The following is a 25,055-nucleotide window of genomic DNA, read 5'->3' as shown; positions in this document are numbered from 1 at the left end:
AATGAGTGTGTCTAGTTACCATCAGACATTTAATTCCACGATTTTGTAAGAAAAAGACATTTTACATTTTATAAACAATGTTATTATTATTATTATTATTAGCTCCTCTTGAATGCTTACACCTCTCTTATAGCTGTCTCAAGTCCTTAAATTAGATCCTATTTCCTAAACTGCTTTCCTATTTCCTTGCTTTCCTTGCTTGACTAACATACGAGCAAGGATATAGGATCTAATTTAAGGACTTGAGACGTAGCTTATGTTACATTGCGGACTTCTTCAGGAGTGCTGACTAGCGCCTGCCAATGACGGTACTGCAACGTTGCACCCCAAAGTTAAACAAAACCAAGGCAACAGGGTCCCACCCTAATTTACACTACAGAATAAGACAGAATAAAGCCATAATTAGAAATAATGTTTTCATTATACAGAAACAAACACAGTTATACCTTAATTATCCCTACATTATGTTCTAATTAGAAATCAAATAAGGGCTCGAACACACTGCCCGACTTTTTGAGCCAATTGTGCTGTCGCCGACCATATTTGGCGCTCGCCGTCAAAAACTGCGATCTGCTGCAAGATCGGGCTGCTCGTTTTGTGTGAAAAGCACTGCGAGAAGATCTGGCTGCGATTATATCGCTCAGCGATTTCTTCCCGAGCGTTTCTAGATATCTAGCAATTGATATTTGGCTCTGTCGCAAACTGGTCATACAGTATGAAAGCGTTTGCTCACCCTGACCAGATCCGTGTTGATTAGACCATAATGTAGGGGTAATTAAGGAATAACTGTTTGTTTCTGTCTAATGAAAACATAGTATTTCTAATAACAAACACATTATTTCTTATTATGTCTTTATTCTGTCTTATTCTGTATTGTAAATTAGGGTGGGACCGGAAACTGAACATACCAGGACAATCCCTATAAACAACAGGCACTCAGTATCGGTAAATTTACATACAGTCCTTCACAAACAGAGGCCTGATTAATACTCGGTTGTGAGCAGGCGTCAATGCACAGAAAATAGCACGTCTACAAGCTCGCGACGCGCATGCGACACGTCGTGAGCTACTGAGCTTTGTACATGGGCTATTCTCTGTGTGTGACGCCATGCAACGACCCAGGTATAAACCAGGGGAAACAGCCGATTCCCCAATCAAGGCAAAGTGGTGGCGGTATGCATGTACAGCCTCCGTAGCTTTACTGATGCGTGTGGAGTTGTTGTTGTTGTTGTGATGGAGCCACCAGAACGTGTTTAGACATGTTGTTGTTCTCAGTGCTTTACTGGGGGTAGGCCTCGATCACCATGGCATGACCCTGGAACAGAGGAGGGATGGGACGATGTGAGAATGTCATATCACGATTAATGTGACAAAAGAAAACGCGATTATTATCAGGATAATCAAAATCCATTATTCTGGGGCGGAGTATCTGCCAAAAAATAGCGACACGACGCGTTGTGAGCTTGTAGATCGGCTATATTTTTTGGCAAAGACATTTGATGGAGATTGAAAAAAAAGAAGTACGTACATTATAAGTACCTTTTACCAATTACAGAGGGTTTAAGTGGTACCGGATATGCAGCTCAGCAAATAAAAGGTGAATTGATCCCAGTGCATGAGGGAGGACGATATCACAATAAATTAAATCTCCACGATACGATTATCGTGAGTGTTTTTTATCAAGATAAACAATAATATCGCTTATCGTCCCATCCCTGGTATAGATTTGGGGTGGGCCATTTGGACAAAATATGGATAAAATATATGTTTTTAATTAAATACTGCTAAATCAATATTGTGATGAAAATATCACAAACGCATATGCATCACATTGTGATGCATATATATATACATTTTTCAAACATTTTTGAAAATAGCCTCAATAGCCGATCTACAAGCTCACAGCAATTTGTGATGCAACACATTGTGAGTTTGTAGATCGTCCATTTCCAAAAAAATAAAGAAAACAGGAAAAGAAAACACTTTTGCCATATCACTATATCTAGTCTCATATCATGATCTGGATATACATTTCATTATGTGAACTTGTGTGAACTGCCGAATCATAATATTATTATTACAAAACACCATTTGCCAATGCAATCTAATGCACAATGTGGATAAATAAAGAAAAAACGTGGTGTGTCATCGTCTTTTCCAAATAAATATTTCCTCTACAGTACGGTATACATCTGTGTGTGTGCACGTCTTCTAGGGCTGTCACCATTATGACATTTTACATGACGATTAATTGTCACTCAAATAATTGCGATTAATGATTTAATTGTGTTTTTGTCGTTGACAATTACATTTCTGTTTGGCCCGTAGGCTTTGAAGTTGCACATGGCAGATATGACACATAACCCAAATATACAAAGAAATGACATATTTGACAACTTTATATTTAAAAAAGAAATAGTCGATCTACAAGCTCACAACGCGTCGCAAGATGTGACGCGTTGTGAGCTTGTAGATCTGCTATTTCCACTACTTTTTGAAAGTGTTTGAAACTATAAAAACATTTCTCATCACGGAAACGATTATGCAAAAATAGTTGCGATTACCTAAACTAATTGCGATTAGACGATTGTGTAATAATCGTGACGGGCCTAAGGTCTTCCTCACCTGTCCTCCTGCAGCGCATGCTGCCACCAGGCCGTACTGTCCTCCTTCCTTCTGTAGACGGTGAGCTACGGTGGTCACCAGCCGGCAGCCGGTGGCACCAAACGGGTGACCCAGGGACAGCGAGCCTCCCCACAGGTTGAACTTGTCCATGGGTGGAGCTCCAACCTGCACAGACAAGGCCAAAATGTAACCCATTTACACACGGTACGCATTATTGCGTATTATTGAATGCTTTAACTAATACAAAATAGGAGATCTATAAGCTCACAAGCTTACGAGCTAGTAGATCTGCTATTTTTGAAAAATCTTGAAAATGTGTGCAATTCTTTGAATATAAGTGTCATCTGAATCCTTCTAAGGTTTTTTGAAAAAAACATGTTTCTATGTCGGTGGTGCTCAAACCGTTTCATGTGAAGGACCCCCAAAATGATATTTGGCCATGGACTCTCATCTCTAAATATTGTATCAGGGACCCCCCAGAAGCAAATATTTGAGTTTCAAATGTTCACATTAAAAATGAGATATTCAAAGATTTGCACAAATCTTCATGATTTTTCAAAAATAGCAGATCTACAAGCTCGCAGCGCGGCACTCGGTGCTGCGCTGTGAGCTTGTATATCTGCTATTTTTCAATAGTTAAAGCATTCAATAATTCTAGGCCTAAATGGCTAAACATTCAACTCTTCAGCAAGGAAGAGATCTTGAGCAGTCAGACCGTACATAGTTTTCCCCATAAACTGCTGCGAGTGAAAGATCAAGGTGCATGTTGTGTTAGGGACCGCTTACTCTGATCACACTTGTACTGCAAGTCACTCTGGATAAGAGTGTCTGCTAAATAAATGCAAACACTGTAAGATTGTCACTTAGCAAAAGAAAAACAACAAGGGAATCGCTGCTTAAAAATTAGCTTTATGTGACTTTTTGACAGTGCGCATTAATAATGTGGGAAATGACTACTCCAAAAGATCACCAGATGTTGTCTCCAATGATACCTGTAGTGTATATCTGAATTGTACTTGGGAAAAAAAATGTCAAATTGACTTTTGTTGTGGGCAGAAGATAACAAGTGAGGAGAATGTGAGAAAAACTAATTTGCTCCAAAAATGCAATAAATCAAGTCTCATGCACATTCAAACCTATTATACATCTCATTCTCAACCCCCTTTTAAGTCCCTATCTTTGGTCACATTTCTTCTCGAAAGTATTTTATAAAAAAATATTAGACAGTCATCTTTGTTTCTTCAAATATTACTATTAAGGCTGGGACTTTAACTGATTAATTGCGATTAATTAATTACAGAAAATTAACGCGATTAAAAAAATTAACGCATTTTAATCGCACGTAGTTTTTGCACCACAGAACCTTCAGTTTCGGGCATCCCGATCATAGTGATGCACCAACCAAGAAGAGACAACAAACGCAAAGAGAGAAGTAGCCGATCAGAGCGCTTTGCTTGGCCCAGTGGATGCGAAATTTTGATGAATTTTGATTCACTCGTACAACAAAATGTGTTTTACTTGAAAAACAATGCTTCTCAGGTTAAATATTGATGTGCGATTAAAATGCGATTAATTGCGATTAATTAATCACAGAGCCTGTAATTAATTAGATTAAAATCTTTAATCGCAACCCAGCCCTAATTACTATTCATACATACTTTGCCAAAAAATGTATTCTTTTGTATTGGAAAGATGAATTGTCACCCACTTTTGTGATGGTCCAAGAACAAATAACTGAACTACTTCCACTACTAGAGGAACTAACATTTGAAAAATATAACTGAGGACTGGCTGGTTTCTCATGAATGCCTGAACGGATTTCCAATCGGATGTTTTTGTTTGAAAGCTGTGAACATCCTACACACACACATGGTGCATGATTTGTTCATGGGCGTGCATGATCCGTGCACTATAAATTACATGGAAGTCTATGGAGATCTCTGGCAGGATATCAATAAAAATGGCTTTCAAAATGGCAGGAAATGAGTTTTAATATAACCGAGGACGGGTATTCCAGGACCTTTGGTCCCCATTATTTTCTCAACTGAGTGGTGGGAACACTGTTTGACATGGAATGTAAGACGTGAGTCGTTCATTTGCTGCTGTCCCTTTTATTGTTTACTTTTGTTTTGTTTTGTTTGTCTGTGTTTTTTTTGTATGCATTTGTCTCCTCAATAAAAAGATTATATAAAAAAAAAATATTACGATTCATTGTGCCAAGTGGAAAAAAATGGAAAAAAGAAATCACTTGAAAACTATATTTCTGCCCATTTTGGGCATTTCCCTGAGCTTATTGGAGCCTTAACCCTTATGCCCAGAGGCAAGGCAAAATCCCTGCACATATGGAAATGGAGAACACGATGCCACCGGCTGGGAGCTCGCTGCTGCAACACGCTCATCAAACGCCGGATGAAATCCCATCAGTTGTAAGCCACAACTTACTTAAATGTAAATCCTACAAAAAGTTTACATCGTTATCAGGGAGAATTAATTCGCATGTGAAATAGACTACTGTAGGTGGTGATCATGTGGGTGGGGCCTTCTCTGTTAAGCCTAAAAAACCTGGAACGTGCCCGAGTCGCGTTAGATTTGAACCACTTTAACTATTATTTTATACTTTAACTGTTGAAAAATAGCAGATATACAAGCTCACAGCGCAAGCTTGTAGATCTGCCATTTTTGAAAATGTGTGCAAGTCTTTGAATATCTTTGACCCGACTTCTAAATCCTTCCTCTAAAATCAGTGGTTCTCAAACCCCCAACATTACAGGTATTTGGCCACAGACCCCAATCTCAAAATGTGTTGTTCCAGGGACCACACAGAGGCAAATATTTGAGTTACAAAAGTTTGCTTTGAAAAAATATATATTGAAAAATGTGCACACATTTTCAAGATTTTTTTCAAAAATAGCAGATCTACAAGCTCGCAGCGCGGCACTCGGTGCCGCGCTGTGAGCTTGTATATCTGCTATTTTTCAATAGTTAAAGCATTCAATAATTCTAGGCCTAAAGGGCTTAAACAATGTTGTGAGAGGCAAGAGAAAAAGCCTAAAGTCTTGGAGAACATGGAGTGTAAACCACACAAGGTGCTGCTCTCACCTGAGGGCTTCTGTGAAGTGGAGAAGTAGGAATATATTTCAGGTGTACACTTGGACTTGTGTTGTATGTAGAACGCCTCCAAGTTGTACCCATAAGTCGAACAAATTATAATACCTGTCCAACTGGAATGCATTATAAAGTTCTCTGTTGTATATCACAATAAGACACTACTACACTACGCCCGACATGGTGTGTTTAAAGTTGTGGACGAATCTCATTGCCAATGGCAAAGCGATAGTATTTGTTTCCACAATAATAGTATGCAGTACATAAACTCCTCAAAAGAAGTTCGCAAATGTTAACTTTAGTCGATCATTTCTCCCCTTCAATAATACCAAAACGAGAGTGATTACCAACAGAAGCATATTGGACGATTACGGCACATCTATGGGGGTTTAGCAGTGTTGCTCCATTCCATGATTACACGTTGTAAAGCTCGTTGTAAAAAACTCGCCTACGGTGACTAATCAACGATAACAACAATATAAAATACAATATCAATTGGTATCATTGAAGGGTAGAAATAATTGCCTTAGATAAGTTTCAAAAGTTTATGAATTAATTGATTTGGAACACGGTTGTGCCATGGGGGACACAGTCGTTTTTGTAGGCAAAGTAGACACAGGTAGGATATTTTAATTTGACTTTTGGAAAGGGAATAAAATGCGATCTTCAATGAATTAGAGTGACTGGGTCAAGCACACTATTGACGATAGGCTATCCATTTATCTGGCCCCCTGGAAATGAGCGCCATGGAGAGAAGTGTGAATTACATTCTGTAGCCTACATTACTTACACACTACATAACAGGGGTCTTCAACGTTCTCAGACCAAGGACCCCTTAGTTGAGACAGAGATGAAGCAGGGACCCTCACAACCTGTTCATAGATTCCATATAGTTTCATTGTTTGACAGCACAATCATCAGTGTATTTTGGATTCGTGTCAATTTGTGTTTTCAGATATTTAACCACTTGAACCGTCAATACGTAATAAAGTTGACTTTTCACTCTGTACTTAGTCTGCTCTTTTTCGCCTTCTACACCAAAGCTCTTTGCCGAAAATAGCAGATCTACAAGCTCACAATGCCTCGCAGGGTGAGGCGTTGTGAGCTTGTAGATCTATTTTTTGGCTAAAGTTCTCAGAATATGGAGAAAACAGGGAAAATACGGGAACATTTTTATGTTATTTTCATGGACGTTTAGTCTATAACAATGCTGTGCGTCTATTTAACCCACACCTGCTGCTCAACCCAATCTCAATACTTTCTTCAGTTGACCCTAAAGCTTGACTTACATTGTGTTATTTTCCAGTGCCTCGTACCAAAAACATACACCTCCAATCCTCCGAACACACAGCAATGTGAAGCGCTGTGAGCTTCACGTCCAAAACCATGTATAAATCAAGTATAAATCAAGTATAAATCCAACATAAGCTGCTGATTGAGCCAGTCATCAATAATGCATCACTGAGGGTTTCCCCTTAGTTTTCCTTCCTTTTGGCCTTCATAACTGAGACAATAAGCATTGTGTGGAACACCGAGGCGTTTTAACCCATTTAGGCCTAGAATTATTGAACGCTTTAACCAGTGAAAAATAGCAGATCTACAAGCTCACAGCGCGGCACCGAGTGCCGCGCTGCGAGCTTGTAGATCTGCTATTTTTGAAAAAGTCGTGAAAATGTGTGCAAATCTTTTGAATATATGTATTTTCAAAGCGAACGTTTGTAAATCAAATTTTGCTTCTGGGTGGTCCCTGGAACTAAATATTTTGAGATGGGGGTCCGTGGCCAAATACACATCATTTTGGGGGGGTCCTTTACATGAAAAGGTTTGAGAACCACTGACATAGTAGTCTCTCAAGAACAGACTAACTGAGCTCCAGTTAAGTGAAAAGGACCTTTTCTTTGACGATGGCCGGCCAGATTGCTGACATAGAAACATAGGTTTTTCAAAAAACCTTAGAGGGATTCAAAAGACACTTATAGAATCGGGTCAAAATTCTAATTTTCTTGATTTTTCAAAAATAGCAGATCTACAAGCTTGTATATCTGCTATTTTTCAATAGTTAAAGTATAAAATAATGATACACAATAATGTGGACCCGTTCTAAATGAGTTAAACTGTTATTATGCCATTTGTTATCAAGCCACATTGGTAGCAGCACCAGCTGTTTGTTCCCCCCCCCAAAAATAGCTTTAAGCTGCCCTTACTTTTGATTTCCTGCCCATGTAGGTCTGAGCGAACCAGTCTGAGTCCATGGCTTTCAAATTAGCCATGATCTGCCCCTGGAAAAGAAACAAACGAAACAATCGATCAATAACATGCACATACACACACACACACAAGGATACAAATTAACACATTGATTTCTCACAGCTCAGTCAGAAGCACTAAGTGCAGGTGGTGGAGTGGAGTGGTGTGGAGCGGAGCCAGCCAAATCTCACTCGCTGCCTCCTCAAAACATGATGAATAAAAGCAGGCCACGATGGCACTGAGCCTGACCCAGGCACAGGATCAATAGATAAAGTATTACTTCAATTATGAAAAAAACGCACGTCTATAAATCACAATATCTCAGAAATCGATGGACTATTAAGGGGGCTGGTGTAAATAGTAACAAAGAAATTGCCGGCTTATTGTGTCTAAAAATACTTATTTAGCCACTTGTACCGTTGTACGCATGCCACCAACCACTGAAATCAAAATACTAAAATGGCTAAAACGATAGTAAATGAAAACATTTTAACACTCATCTTTTCTTTTCTTTAATTACAATCTAAAATATGAACCCTTGTTGTAAAAAACTAAAGTTGTCCTTTAAACATTACTTTATACTTTGCGCGAATCTTTGAATATAATTATTTTAAAGCAAACATTTTTAACTCAAATCTTTCTTTCTCTGGGACCCTGGAACTAAATATTTTGAGATAGGTGTCTACGGTCAAATCCATATAATTCTAGGGGTCCTTGACAAGTTTGAGCACCACTGATATAGAAACACAGGTTTTCCAGAAAACCTAGAAGACATTTTAGAATCAACCTCAGGTCTTATTAATGGGTTAAACACGTTCCATCTCTCCCAGACTACAATCCTGCTGACTTACAGCGAACGCCTCGTGGAACTCAAACACATCGATGTCGTCCATGGTCAGCCCAGCGCGCTCCAGAGCCTTGGGGGTCCCGTACGTTGGCCTGGAGCGATCACACAGAACAGCATTATGAGACACACTGACACCTGATGGGTGAACATATTCCTTCTGTTCTTTATCAATCACACACAACAGCATTATGAGACACACTGACACCTAATGGGTGGACATATTCCTTCTGTTCTTTATCAATCACACACAACAGCATTATGAGACACACTGACACCTAATGGGTGAAGAAAGAGATTCCTTCTGTCTGCTGACTCACTTCCAAGTCCTAATCCTGGATTTATGTGATGTTTATGACACGTTTATGTCCATTTATGTATTGATGTTAATAGATTTTTTCCCCCTCTGTGTGACTTGCACGTGGAAAATATGCCTCTTGAAACCTTTTAAAGCCATTTTAACTCAATCACTACTCTACTCAGGCAGAAAACTTGTATCGCCATATTTTACCTTTTTTATGATCTTTTCGTGAATCAAATTAATCAATGCCCTATTTTATACTTAATTTTATGACACTGTCACACCAAAGTAGCGAAAATAGCCAATCTACAAGCTCACAGTGCATACTGCATAGCACTGCAATGTAAGCTTGTAGAGTGGTTAAGTCTAACCTTGCTCTTTACTGTACCCTGTTCTTTTCTGTAACTTTGTAAATAACCTTATACTGCTGTGCTGCCTCTGGGCGACTTATTTTCCCCCTTGGGATAATAAAGGTATCTATCTAAAGCCCCTGATACATGTAGCAATTTCTTCATCAATATCAACCAGCAACGACCAGAGGCGTAACTTGGGTATGGCCATTGGCAGAGTCACTGGATTAATCTTTTTGTGTCTTCACGCGTGCAAGACACTCATGTTGCCATACCTTATCAACAGGCATGAATTTATTTCAGGAAGTACATTTTATTTTTTTCCCCTTTAGCCAAGGTATGGCTATTGCCCTACCCAATTGACGCCTCTGGTTGTTGCTGGTTGATATTGATGAAAAAATTGCTATGTGTATCAGGGGCTTAAGTCTGTGGGTTTTATAATTATTTCACCAATGAAATGTATTAACAAGACATGTGACCCATTGAACACATTTCCTGAAAGGTAACAGCAGTGGAGAGACTCACCCCAGTAGCAGCTGGTCTTTGGGGTCCTGGGACACAAATACAAAGTCTCTGTGGGGGCAAAACAGAGACAATATATATAACAGATCTATGGAACAATCACTTTGTTTGGCAGGAACAATGCACATTCATCTACACTAAAACATGATATATGTATTACATACACATTAGTATGTCTGTTTGGAATCCCCTTATAAAATCTTTAGACACATTGAGGATCACTGTTTTAGTATAATACATTCATGTTTCGGTGAAAAAGTGTTGACATGTCGCTAATTCACCACTAAGGTTAGGTTATGTATAGTGCAGAATATAGACAAAGTTGGAAGGATTCATAGTATACTATCAGTCTTAGCAGTCCTATGCTACAAATGTGTGCACTCGTCATAGTGGATGTTGCATTGGATGCTAATGGGTCAAAGTTACCTGAGGTAGGCTTTAGGCTTGTAGCCCATGGCCAGCGCTTTCTCTTCAGACATGATGAGGACAGCTGAGGCTCCATCAGTCTAAGGACACATGCACAGGTTACTGAGGTTAGAGAAAACTAGCTTTCTACACCACAGTTCCTCATACTGTGGCCTCCAACTTACTCTGGACTAGAATGTCATCTTGATCACATCTTAACCGTCCTATAAGCTTTGTTAACCGGGATCCGCCAAGGCCAAGGGTCTATACTTGCTCCCCTCCTTTCTTCCCTCTACAACAGGGGTTCTCAAACCTTTTTTAGGCCGTGACCCCTAAAATAAACATATTTGAACTGGGGACCCCCTCCCTGACAAGCATGGAATTGTAGGTATTACATTTAATGTGACTCGGTTCCACAGATAAATAATTTAATATTGTGAAAATAGCCGATCTACAGGCTCACAACGCCTTGCACTGCGAGGCGTTGTGAGCATGTAGATCTGCTATTTTCACAATACTTCACAATGTCCGACACTTGCTTACTTAATATTTGATAGTTTGGTCAGTTTGGTATTAAAACAGTCTTGAAAGTCCATGAATTAAATACTGAGGGCTTAGAAAAAGACTGTAAAAGGTCTTATGTGGGATGTTCCTTTTAGGCAGGGTGTTTAACTGTACTTGTACTGCACTACATTTCAATTGTATTGACTATACTTGTACTGTTCTCCATTTTTGCCTAATAAAATAATCAATCAAAGTCCTTAAATTGTCACTTTATAAATGTGCAGATACCCTGTATACACTTATACTGTGTGTTGTGTTGTTTACTGTTGAGTGAGAAAATAAATGACATCAAACTAATCAAACTTGGGGTTTGAGAACCACTGCTCTACACCAATCTCTTTTCTGAAAATAGATTTTCCGATCGAATACAGAAGGAGCTCAGCTGGTCATAAACCTTGTTCCAACACGCTTGAAATGTTTGTGAGAACCTGCACTGTTTTGGATGCCGGTGGATTTCATATCCTCAATATCACGTCACCCTGCCTTGTAAGACAGAAAGCTCACAGCGCTTCATGTTGCAATGTGTTGTGAGCTTGTTGGAGGTCTATATTTTTGGTACGAGACACTGGCAAATAACAGAATGTAAGTCTGGCTTTAGGGTCAGACAGAATTGTTATCCTGTCACGTTGAGTTTGAATGTCAATTGACACTTCACAGGTACAGAGATAGATTAACTCTCTGCATGATTAAAGTTAAATTAGACGGTTTGCCAGCCTGCAGATGGGTATTTATCTTCTCTGTTCTTTCCATACAGACATTAGCGACTTTAAGCAACGCTACGGCTACGGCAGATGACAACAGTAAACGGAAATGATCAGCGCTCGTTAGATAAACTTGCCGCTGTCGCAGCCGTCTGTACTACGCCAGAAGGTCCCTTCCCACGTAGCGTCTACTCCGTCTGCTGCGTAGACGCGTTGCCATGGGAACCAAAGAGTTCAGTAAAAGGGGTGGGACCCCGTCGCCGACGGCTGTTTGCTTAACGACTTTGTCCGCTACGGCGATTACGTCATAGCAGCCGTAGTCCCGCCTCGCGTTGCGGTTGTAGAAACGGGCTGCTTAAACTGGCTATTTTATAATCCTTAAATGCCTACTGTAGTCTCACATGATTTACAGACACACCTACAGTAGAGAGTGTTCCATGCACAGGACAAGGCATTAACGTATTGTGTTAACCACATACAGTGGCTAGTGCACCAAGAAGTTCACCAGAGGCAACTGTAGAAAACAGCACCGACTTAAGCGAGTATTGATACCTGCCTGGGGAGTGGAACTGACAGACTAACCACTAATAATATTTGACCAGAATCTTCCTGGTGGCTGGCAGGGATTTCAATCCCTGACACTGGAGGGCAAGCATGTGTTGCTGCTGGGTGTTTGTATGTGGGTGCATCTCATATGGTTGACAATGACATACAGTACATACTGTATGTATTGCTATTCCTGCCTTTGTGCACTCTGGGGACAAATAAGCAGTGGTGAAAATGTTGCGTAGTCAAGTGTGTGTGTGTGTGTGTGTGTGTGTGTGTGTGTGTGTGTGTGTGTGTGTGTGTGTGTGTGTTAGGGATGGGACGATAAGCGATATTATCGTTTATCGTGATAAAAAAAACTCACGATAATCGTATCGTGGAGATTTCATTTATCGTGATATCGTCCTAAGTCACCAATTCACCTTTTATTTGCCGAGCTGCATATCCGGTACCATTTAAACTAGGGATGTGAAAAAAAATCGGAAATCGACGCGTCGATCGACTCACGCTCACCGCGACTCAAAAAGTACGAGTCGAAAAATATATATATTTTTTTATTTTTCAAAAGTTTTTCCCCCAAAAAAGGTTTTAATCGTTCAAAAACGTTATAAGCGTTAATGTTTTCCATATGTGAGAGGACCGTGTGTGTGTGTGTGTGTGTGTGTGTGTGTGTGTGTGTGTGTGTGTGTGTGTGTGTGTGTGTGTGTGTGTCTGTGTCGGAGACGAGTGCATGCCTGCATGTGTTGTGCATTCGCATGCATGCGGCGCTAGTCAGGTCCGCGGACTACTGGTTGAGAAATACTGCTGGACCGGGGCACCGGGCTGATGTGCGCGTCATAGCAGTGCGCGCTGACTTGCCTGGCTGTATCAACTCTATGGACTGGATGCTTTTGTTTACCTCCTGCCTCTGCATGCACGCTTGACACGAAAGCTCGCTTGTTAATGGCAGCGTCGCCGTTGTGTGCGATGATCACAAACCACACGTCGTTAACGTTAATGCGACACACCGGGGATATATGAGAGCGAGCGGTCAGCGCTCCCGCACGTTCCATGGACTTATTGTCACTCCGCTTCTAGTCTCTAGAGAACAGACTCCATGCTAACAAGGAAGAGCAATTATGTATTATCATTATTATTAGGGCTTTGATGCAAGTTATGATGGGTGCAGCATACGTTGTGTTGTTTAAGGTAATGCGCCGTTGTGCTGCTCTCCTCTCAGCTGCTGCTTAGCGAAAAAAAAAAGTGAAAAAAGTCGATTGACGCGTCGATTTTCGGCCGCGACGCGTCGATTCGCCAATAATGCGTCGATTAACATCCCTAATTTAAACCCTCTATAATTGGTAAAAGGTACTTATAATATACGTACTTGATACAGATCAAATGTCTTGGCCAAAAAATAGCCGATCTACAAGCTCACAACGTGTCGTGTTGTGACGCGTTGTGAGCTTGTAGATCTCCTATTTTTTGGAAAATATTCCACTCCAGGATAACTGATTATCGTAAATCGCGATTTCTTTTGTCACAATAATCGTGATATGACATTTTCATATCGTCCCATCCCTAGTGTGTGTGTGCGTGTGTGTGTGTGTGTGTGTGTGTGTGTGTGTGTGTGTGTGTGTGTGTGTGTGTGTGTGTGTGTGTGTGTGTGTGTGTGTCTGTGTCTGTGTGTGTGTGTGCGTGCGTGCACACACCAGGAAGGAGGAGTTGGCGGCGGTCACGGTTCCGTGGGGTTTGATGAAGGCTGCCTTCAGCTTGGCCATCTGCTCCATGGTGGAGGGGCGGATGCCGTTGTCCTTGGAGACGATGTCTCGGCCTGAGCAGGAGGAAAACACTCATCATTAAGCAAACAGACTAACACTGAACCACAGACATACCTGGCGTGTGGACAAACAAGGATAATGTCTAGTTTATACTTAGGTGTGCATCGGATCATGCACTGAATGTAGCAGATCTACAAGCTTAGCTCACGCTTTCGATGTGCAACGGTGGCATGCAACTAAATATGAATCAAGACTTATCAAGACCCCTACAACCCCACCCGTTCGCTCAGATCAGCCAACACAGGGATGCTGACAGAACCCGCGTTAAAAACCCCAGGACAAAAATTCACTCGTCCTAGACAATTTGCTCTCCTGGCCCCCAAACTGTGGAATAAACTCCCTGTTGCACTTAAAACTACAGACTCACTCCCTAGCTTCCACCGTGGACTGAAGACTCACCTCTTCAGACTCCACCTAAACCCATAGCACTACTGTAACACGAATTGACCATACATGAAGCTAGTTAGCATTTTTTAGGTTTTAGAAAGGTTTTTTACTGATTAGGTGCGTGGTCTACCTATATTATTGTTTTTCTAGATTGATATTCCTATGCATTTGTTATATTGTTGCTGATGTTCTGACATATTATCTTGCTTATTATATTGATGTATTACCTGCTTATTGTAAGTCGCTTTGGATTAAAAGCGTCTGCTAAATGCCTAAACTGTAAACTGTAAATTGTAAAGGCTGATGGGTGAAAATAATTCTTCAAATGAAGTAACGTTGACTATAATCGTGTTTGTGGACACGTTTATGCATGCAAGACAGATAAACCAAAAATAAATAATACAGTGTATGTGTGTATAACATCCTATAGCGCTATTAATCTAAATGGGGCGGCATAGCTCAGGGGTAGAGAAACCGTTATTAGAGCACGAAGGGTTCCCAGTTCGAATCCGGGCTCCCCCTGAGTTAATGTCGAAGAGTCCTTGGGCAAGACTCTGAACCCCTAGTTGCTCCCGGTGAGCAGGTTGGTGCCTTGCACGGTTTCCTCCGCCACCGGTGTATGAATGTGTGCGTGAATGGGTGAATGTAATGCACAATCTATGTAAAGCGCGCTTTGGATAAAAGCGCTATATAAATGCACCATTTACCATTTTACCATTTAAATGAAATGTTTAGTTCTGAAATGATAGCTGATTAAGAGACAACTAGGAAAACACAAGGCACTGCCTTGTGTACAAACAGTTTCCAGGACACGATTGTTAATTGCATTTGCATGCCATGTGTACAGTATATTGTCCATATGACAGATAACTACGAAGTGTACACAAAAACAATGCCCAAACGGCCTACCATAACGTGCTTTCCTTTAAGCATTTAATGCAGACGTTGTATGCATTTCTATAAATCAACCGTGTCCAGTTCACCTACCTGGCACCTTGAAGGAGATCACGTCCTCCAGTAAGCCGGCGTCTTGTGCTTTCTTGGCGTTGCTGTGCGATCGCATGGCAAACTCGTCCTGCTCCAACCGCGTCACCCCGAAGGCAGCGGCCAGACGGTCAGCACTGTGGCCCATGGTCTCTGCTGTGGAGAACTCGGCCACAGCAGGCAGCTACACAGTACACACATAATCATTTATTATGACAAAATGAAAACAAAAATATCATATTTGTTCCTTTCATTTGCCATTATTTGCTCATACACATGATGTGTGTGTGTGTGTGTGTGTGTTGCTATTATTTGCTCATACACATGATGTGTGTGTGTGTGTGTGTGTGTGTGTGTGTGTGTGTGTGTGGGGCTGTCACGATTATGACATTTTACATGACGATTAATTGTCACTCAAATAATTGCGATTACATTTTTAATTGTGTATTTGTCGTTGACAATTACATTTCTGTTTGGCTTTTAGGCTTTGAAGTTGCAATCACGATAACTTAAATATAAAGAAATTACTGACATATTTGACAATTTTATACTTTACAAAAGAACATTGATAGTGGAAATAGCCGATCTACAAGCTTGTAGAGCTGCTATTTCCACTACTTTTTGAAAGTGTTTGTAACTATATTAACATTTCTCAACATGGAAACGATTATGCAAAAATAATTGCGATTAGACGATTATGTCTGTGCGTGCGTTACCTCTGGTGCAAGATGTGCCATGCGGAGGCTGCCGATCAGGGCCAGTTTCTGGCCCATGGTCTTGGCCTTGTTGAGTGACAGCATGGCCTTCCTCATCTTGCGGCTGTGGCGGATGGGAACGTCGGACATGAACTCCACGCCGCCTGCTACCACGGCGTCGCACTGGCCTGCTGCGATCAGACCAACAGCTACACAGACAGGAGGAAGGTACCATTACACACTGGCCTGCTGCGATCAGACCAACAGCTACACAGACAGGAGGAAGGTACCATTACACACTGGCCTGCTGCGATCAGACCAACAGCTACACAGACAGGAGGAAGGTACCATTACACACTGGCCTGCTGCGATCAGACCAACAGCTACAGACAGGAGGAAGGTACCATTACACACTGGCCTGCTGCGATCAGACCAACAGCTACAGACAGGAGGAAGGTACCATTACACACTGGCCTGCTGCGATCAGACCAACAGCTACACAGACAGGAGGAAGGTACCATTACACACTGGCCTGCTGCGATCAGACCAACAGCTACACAGACAGGAGGAAGGTACCATTACACACTGGCCTGCTGCGATCAGACCAACAGCTACAGACAGGAGGAAGGTACCATTACACACTGGCCTGCTGCGATCAGACCAACAGCTACAGACAGGAGGAAGGTACCATTACACACTGGCCTGCTGCGATCAGACCAACAGCTACAGACAGGAGGAAGGTACCATTACACACTGGCCTGCTGCGATCAGACCAACAGCTACACAGACAGGAGGAAGGTACCATTACACACTGGCCTGCTGCGATCAGACCAACAGCTACAGACAGGAGGAAGGTACCATTACACACTGGCCTGCTGCGATCAGACCAACAGCTACAGACAGGAGGAAGGTACCATTACACACTGGCCTGCTGCGATCAGACCAACAGCTACACAGACAGGAGGAAGGTACCATTACACACTGGCCTGCTGCGATCAGACCAACAGCTACAGACAGGAGGAAGGTACCATTACACACTGGCCTGCTGCGATCAGACCAACAGCTACAGACAGGAGGAAGGTACCATTACACACTGGCCTGCTGCGATCAGACCAACAGCTACAGACAGGAGGAAGGTACCATTACACACTGGCCTGCTGCGATCAGACCAACAGCTACAGACAGGAGGAAGGTACCATTACAAACAATACACATGTAAATAATACATAATAGTTCACCACATGAACTCTAGAGACAAACATTTGCCGAATAGAGCAGATCTACCATCTCACGATGTGTTGCGAGTTTGTAGATCTGCTATTTTAACACAATTAGTGCCTCTTAATCTGAAGGTTGCTTGGTGCCTCGGTGCCACGCGGTTTCCTCCATAGGCCGCCGCTATTATTTTGAAGGGCTGGAAGGGGGTTGTTTTTGTTTTTTTGGATTATCACTTGACGGCAACGATTACGTCATCTAGTCACATGACAGTGTGGGACAAGAAGAGGCAAGATGGCTGCGCCCTGCCTTGTGCCTTGTTTACATTTAGATCTGCTGCAAAATGTCTCAAAATGGCTATTTTGTTTAAATGAAGTTTCTTTATGGGCCTCTCCATTGACTTAACATTGAGGAGCTTCACTTCGCGTGCACGCCCAACGTGCGTTGTAAACAAATCGCCGACATTACCGATGCGAGCGGGACCGGAGCGACATTAAGTAAGTAATAATATCTTTACTGTATATACAGTAAGATTCACAGTCCTCACCGTCAACGGCGCCATGGTATTAACCCTTTCAATGACGGTGAGGACTGTCAACGGCGGCAGAACAGTTAAGGGACTAGATTTGGTGTAGGGCTACACAACTTTAGATGGCTCAGGGGCCACTCAGCAAAATACAAAAAATCCAAGGGCTGAAAACTAAAAATGACAGTCCTATTTTGGACGTTTGGACGATGATTTTGTAACACACTACACGAGTAGTCTAAACATTAAGCAAACACACAGAAAACAGCCACATTTCCCATCGACGTATAAGGCCAAACGTAATTGAAAAAAATAAAAAATAAATAAAAAAGATTGTCATCATGATTAATGATGAAATTATTACGTTTTTTCTTTTGGAACAAACAAAATAGCAAAAAAGTATAAAACAAGACAAAAATAGTTTCCTAGTAGTTTTGGAGAGAAACTATTATTTGTCTACACTCAAAGTAGACAAAATATATTTTTATTGGTAGGCCTATGACCATGACAGGCAGCATAGACATGCCATAGGGGCCACAGGTTGAATAGCGCTGGTCTAGACTGTAGAGGGAAAAAGACAGGAGGCCTACTATGGAACCCTGAGGGACACCGTCAAAGAATATGGCATTTAAGTGTTTAATTAATACATTAGTTGTCTGTAAAGTTGATCAAAGTTAAGCAATAGTGGCAGACACACACACACATACCTCCGGTCATGGCCACGTTAGAAGAGATACAGGCCATGGTGACGGTGTGAGCTGGGATCTTATCAGAGAAGCCTGCACCCAGCGCTGCCTGCAACACACAACACATCATTCATCACCCAAAAAGGAGATCCTCCTACCTTCTTTCACACCTCTAAACCTGGTTTCCTGAGTCGACAGTTTCCAACCCTTGACCACAAGGTTAATCGTGCATATACAAGTAAGCAGAGCAAGTCTCTGTGAGGCGCTCTATGTTGATGGGGGTGTAAGCCATGTTTACACCCACGGGAAGCACCAACAACCTCTTGCACTTTTCTCCTAGCTTTATTATTTTTGTAGGACATCTCTGTACTAATAGGTGTCATACACAATGGGGTAGATGAGACCGCAACAATAAAAGGTTCTACTTCATTTCGATACTGATCACTGTGTCACTGACAGAATTGTTGCCATGTCAGATTAAACAGGTTGGTTGTCAAACACGACGGCAATATTTGTCTTCATTTGCATAAAGACATTCTGTGCTTTTCGATGGTCTCATCGCCTGCTACGTCCCAGTTCCACATTCCTCTGTGCAGGACTGCCACCTGCTTACACAGAACATGACTGAGAGCCGGATTAGCATGGCTACACTTATCTGCACTCTAAGAGGTTGAACTTCACATTGGGACCCAGTCTGTGTGTTTTGTGTGTGTACTGTACTGTACCTCTCTTGCTATGTTGCTGGTTTTGACTTCCTGGATGACCGTTCCATAGATGATGTAATCTACAGCGTCTTTAGGGATTCCAGTCTTATGTAGCAGACCCCTAAAAGCACAAACACAAAGCAAGTTGGTGAACTGACTGCAAGTACTGTACATCACTGTTTCCTAAATACCGGTACTGGCTCGGCCTGCGCAGGCACATTTTTATGGGACCCTTAATTTTTTGATCCTACATTTTGTTATTATTATATAATATATGTATTATTAGATTGAAAAAAAAAGAAAAAAAAAATCATGAAGTTCTATATTTTATTTCAGTAATTTGATGAAGAATCCAGTACATTACTGGCACTTTGAAAGAAAAATCAAAGAATTCAAAACAATCTGAACACAAATGTATAAGAGGTAGAGAAAATAGCCGATCTACAAGCTCACATCGCGGCACATTGTGAGCTTGTAGATGTGCTGTTTTCAATAGGTTGGGAAAAGGGGAAAGTTTGGAAACCACTGCTGTACATCATGACTCAAACTTGAGTTTCAAGCAGAGAGTACAGTATGTGAAGAATGCTGACAGTCAACATGTCTTCTTCAGGCTACAACATGGTAGTTGATTGTAGAATGGGTTTACACAACAAAAGCAGGCTTGTGACACTGGGACTGCCATTGGGTACAATCACCACACACTCATTTAACAGCTATCACCACTCTGCCCTTGTGCAAGGGCAAGGCACTTGAAATCGCTGCTGCTGCTCCAGTGGAATTGCCCAGCGTACAACAATAGTGTACAACATTGATGTCATATGTTTACACTATATGACATGACCAGCATTTATCTAAATAACCCTTGACCCATTTTTATGCTCATGTTGCCACAAATAACACAGGAGCACAAAGAATACTAAAGAAGATAAGCATGCGCACATGCAGACACACATACTGTACACACACACACAGGCGCACACTTACTGAAGAGCAGCTCTGGCCAAGTCATGGGGCATCAGGTCAGCATACCTGTCAACACAAAACGTAACCTGAAACCATCATATTTTAGAAACAGAATAATTTGGCAATATCAACTTTTCAGTTTCAGTGAGAGCTTTCGATATGTTTTGAAACCAAAACAGACATTATCTGTGAAAGGGGCATCAGTAGTCTGCGGTTACTTTAGAATTATTCGAAATTATAGAAGAAACTACTTCTAAAAATGGTGTGTAACAGCCCTTGCAAACTAAATATTTATTTTATTGGTCAATCAATTTTTAAAGAAAAACATAAATTGTACTGGATTAAAAAAACAAACAAATAAGAAACGCACCATCGCAGCCCTCGTCAGTGCAATATGTCATTAGAGAAGCATGTTAGTGGTTTGTTTTTTATGTAGACTCTTGAGTGCAAGGGGCTTAAGGCCTCTGAATAATATCCTCAGCCCTTTAATTGAATCAATTGTCGATGAATTGTGTGTTTTAATCCTGCATATTTTTCCTTTGTGGGAGCATTGAATTTGTTCACCGCTGCTCCATATGAGTCTTAGTTAGAACTACCAAGCCTACATGAAATTCTCCACATTTAACATCTAATCCTTTTCAAAACTTAATCTCTACTCTAGAGCCCCTGCTCACAGTGGCTCGGTATGAGAGAAACTAGCTAACGTTGGAGCAGAGCAGGACATACGTGGTTCCAGACAGGAGGAATGGAGTGCGGACTCCTTCCACTAGAACGATGTTCTTCACCCCAGGCCGCGCCAGCGTCTTCTTGCTCTTGGTCTGAACTGGAGACAGTAGAATACTCAAGATTAACACATTGGGTGCCCCTGGATTGCCCCATTTATCCCCTCTTGCTGCCCAGGCCCACCACCATTCTATTGAATCCGGCCCCTCTGCGTCAATGCATGCGTCATGACGTCACTTGGTCACATGAGCGCAGACAGGATGTTATTGTGTAACTTACTGTATGGGCCAGTGTTGATCATAGCTGTTCATTGCCGATCAAAATGTGGACATTTTGCCGCACCACGCCACAGTTTTAGCCATAAAACAAACATCAGAGATAAAGGGCGTTAAAGATGGGGAAATGCATTGGAGTATACGGAGAAAAACGGCCGCGCGATGTTCTCAGCGTCGTCTCGAAGCGACTAGCGGCTAATGGGCTACATCCAGGCGCAGCCCCAACCAAACGGTGAGATTTAAAGTTAATACTGTAAATACAGTAAACACGTCAACGCGTCGTGGGCCTCCAGAGACATCAAAGAGATTGGCGTGTAGACACCTCGTGGGCACCCGCTGAGTTAATTAAGTAAGAATGGACCCAAATGGAAACTACACTCTCAGAATTGTATTAACACGTGAGGAACTCGAAAGACCTACAAGTTACAAAACTATAAAATAATCCACATAGAATTATACATTTTATAATGTATTTGCTGACAACTCACCTTGAGCCTGGAGTTGAGCTGTAGTACTGACTGAGCGAGCCGCTGTACACAAACACAAAGATAATGTCAACCTTTATCACGTCAATAAATAAAGTCACATATTCTGAATCACTTCAGCACAACGCTGTTACTACACACTGCCATAAATGATCTACAAAAGGCACGAAACACTGCTGAAGCTCATTATGTACTTTTGAGAACACCATTTTATTAAGCTGGTCAAGACAAAATAATATGGAGAATACTCACCATAATATTAATAACAAAAGCCCTTCAAAGTGCCAGTAATGTACTGGATTCTAAGTAGTAATTTAGATTGTATCCTACTAATAAAGGAGCAAACTCACGCTCTAACGCTCTAACGCTCACGCTTATCTACGTTTATCTATTCACTCGCTTCAGCAACTGATACCAAAGTTCACATGGTATTGGCCATTAGCATTATACCAACACTGACGGAGCCCGAATTTCATTTCTCCCAAATTAAAGCAGTTTCTTAGCGTTTTCTTAACCACTTCTGTTGAACTCTGCTGTCTGTTGCCAGGGTTACGGTCCGTTCCTCCAGGCCATGGGATCTGTAGCCCCACACACACACACACACCCCTTTCTCTCACAGTTAGGAATGTTTCTCTCTCTCTCTCTCTCTCTCTCACACACACTTTCACCGGGTGCGTTTGACATATTTTGGAGCACATATCTTCGAACGGGTAAGGTCTAGTATAGTCAATTACTGAAACCAACATCCTACAAGGCTACCACATCATGTTGTGGAATTCCTTGACTACTTCCCTTAAAACATGTAGCTCGCTGGTATCCTTCAAAACTGCCCTGAAAACTCACCTTTCAGGAGGCCAGAGAAGGAGGTAGTTATCACTTCTCCCATAGACAGGTGAGCACCCCCCCCCCCCTTACCTTAGCCACACCCCCTTGTTTCCCCCATCCTGTACATAGTGTTTTTATAACTGCGATATTATTGAATGTTTTCTTTGCTTGCTATTTATTATGTCCATGAATTAAATACTGAGGACTTCCAACGTAAAAAAGACCGTAAAAGGTCTTATTTGGGATGTTCCTTTTAGGCAGGGTGTTTAACTGTACTTGTACTGTACGACATTTCTATTGTATTGAGTCTTGACTATACTTGTACTGTTCTCCTCCATTTCTGTCTAATACAATAATCAATCATCGTTTAATAAAGGTGGATATTGAGGACTCACCGAACTGTGCTGCCCAGGCAGGGTTCACTGGGCTGCTCCGAATCGACTTCAGCAGCATGGAAGCCATTGTATACTAGAATTAAATAATTGTATAGTTATTACGTAATACTGTTCATTATGAGTGATCTACATTATGACACCAAATACACTTCTCAAGGTTTGGAAATGTGTTGTTTGATTTGATCATATCTGTTATTTTAATAGGAGAATTACATCTTATATCAGGGAAAACTTGCCCATTTCTCTTTACAATAATATCCCATTTATTAAAACTTTTTTTTACCACTTTTCCTCACCAATTTAGTCGCTATGCCAAATGATTCCTCCCCACACATATTTGTGTGTCGTCATTGCCGTTTTATCCTACTGACTCAGGAGCCCCCACCGGGAGGACATAGAGAATTTGTTTCTTGCAAAGGGTTGCCCCGCTGATCAATATTAAATCTCGAAAAACCCTAGGAGGTGCTGTTATTGGGCCCCTCATTGATTATGGAATACTCGTTTGGTATCGAGATGCCCCAGTTGCCTTAAAGTTAAAGCTCCAAAAAGCCCAGAACAAACTAATTAGGGTCGTGCTTGGTCTTCCACCTCGGGCCCACCTTAACGATCATCACCATGAAAGCGTGGGGTGGCTTAAAGTAGCTGTCTTTCAATGTTATATGAGATACATAAGGTGTGGTTCCTGTGGAAATAAGCCGAAAGCTTTCTAGGATCTCCTTTTAGTTGACCTTGTACCAGTGATTTGTGCTGTCATAAAACTGTACTTTTTTTTCTATTGCAAACTTCTAAAACATTCTTCAAGAGAAGAAGAGCACTGCTCATTTCACTTGCCTACTAGTGACCAGCTGATTTTTACGAGGGGTCAAGTGAAAGACCAACTCTTATCACACATTTATAATCACAGTAAAAATCCTCGGTTTCCAGGTTATGACCCAGATCTGTAATGTCACAGGTCAGAGAGAAAGGAGGCCATCATAATATTTCATAGTGATGTAACATGACAGAGCCTGCCAGGCAGGGGCGTCACACCAAATTCTGGGCCCCGGGTACAAGGATTCACTGTGGGGCCCCTGTGCTTTAACTATTGAAAAATAGCAGATATACAAGCTCACAGCGCGGCACAGAGTGCCGCGCTGCGAGCTTGTAGATCTGCTATTTTTGAAAAATCATGAAAATCTTTGAATATTTCAAATCCTTCTAAGGTTTTTTTGAAAAATCTGTTTCGATGTCAGTGGAGCTCAAACCTTTTCATGTGAAGGACCCCCACAATGATATGTATTTGGCCACGGACCCCCATCTCAAAATATTTAGTTCCAGGTACCCCCCCCCCCCCCCCCCCCCCCCAGAAGAAAAAATTGAGTTACAAATGTTCGCTTAAAAAATACCTATATTCAAAGATTTGCACACATTTTCAAGACTTCAAAAATAGCAGATCTACAAGCTCGCAGTGCGGCACCGATAGCTAAGTATAAAATAATGAAGGCCCCTCCACCACCTTGGGCCCTGGTAACTCAGTCCCACTTTCCTACCCCTTGTGACGCCCCTGCTGCCAGGTCACCCAATCCAACCTCGGCTCAATGACCCTTCACCCAGATTCCCCTGCTAGGGGAATGACAAGGACAGGGGGACCGCAGCATCACGGGACCCCCCAGACAGATACACTACAATGTCCTGACAGCGCTGTCTGTCTGTCTATCTAAGTTCTGTTCATGCAACAACATTAAAACCACTATAAAGTAGCAAGACGGCTCTTAGTTACACAGCAAGGTGGCTAGCGTTAGCTAAATAGCTAGCTAATTTGCCAGCTAATTAGTCCAACTTTTCCATTCTCCGCACCGTACAATGAATGAAGGGTGACATAAAGTCATAACCAGAACAGAGTTGTGTTGTAGAGATGTTCTATAGTTGTATTAAATGACAGAAACACATCTTATTACCTGTAAGGTAGCTTGTGTGTAAGTGCGTTGCTTCCCCTGTCAAACAGTCTGCTAAATGACTACAAAACTACACTGGATGGAAAGCCCCCAGCAACCTTTTAGTCATCCTTAAATATGCCTGACGACAAAGTTAGACAATAAATATATATATTTTAGCAGGACTCGAAATATTTACACGCATTTACCTTTTAATCATTACCGTAAGTGTGGGTTTAATTGTATTCC

General features: G+C 41.6%; 1 protein-coding gene across 1 annotated transcript; it reads right to left on the bottom strand.

Annotated features, from left to right (window-relative positions):
- hadhb (hydroxyacyl-CoA dehydrogenase trifunctional multienzyme complex subunit beta) lies at window positions 1–24,893 on the bottom strand. The gene is made up of 16 exons (XM_080745140.1): window positions 24,831–24,893; window positions 22,894–22,966; window positions 21,677–21,718; window positions 20,917–21,013; window positions 20,212–20,256; window positions 19,249–19,348; window positions 18,545–18,632; window positions 16,118–16,305; window positions 15,405–15,585; window positions 13,902–14,023; window positions 10,421–10,500; window positions 9,998–10,045; window positions 8,829–8,916; window positions 7,935–8,009; window positions 2,626–2,790; window positions 1–1,315 (listed from the first exon to the last, which is right to left on the bottom strand). Exons 2-16 carry the CDS (start codon window positions 22,958–22,960, stop codon window positions 1,280–1,282), a joined length of 1,422 nt encoding a protein of 473 aa, XP_080601266.1. The 5' UTR covers window positions 22,961–22,966; window positions 24,831–24,893; the 3' UTR covers window positions 1–1,279.
- Window positions 24,894–25,055: the final 162 nt, after the last annotated feature.

Source organism: Nannobrachium achirus (assembly GCF_963921795.1).
Source record: "Nannobrachium achirus genome assembly, chromosome: 16".
Lineage (NCBI taxonomy): Eukaryota > Metazoa > Chordata > Actinopteri > Myctophiformes > Myctophidae > Nannobrachium > Nannobrachium achirus.
This window is presented reverse-complemented; position numbering and strand designations above follow the sequence as displayed.

Bases quoted from the DNA above. Each gene is read 5' to 3' on its own strand.
- hadhb (XM_080745140.1), bottom strand. From the start codon at position 22,960: ATGGCTTCCATGCTGCTGAAGTCGATTCGGAGCAGCCCAGTGAACCCT. The intron at 15,586-16,117 runs GTAACGCACGCA...TGTACTGTGTAG, and splicing joins TGGCACATCTTGCACCAGAG to CTGCCTGCTGTGGCCGAGTT. The intron at 2,791-7,934 runs GTAAGGGCAGCT...TTGTCTGTGCAG, and splicing joins ACATGGGCAGGAAATCAAAA to GTTGGAGCTCCACCCATGGA.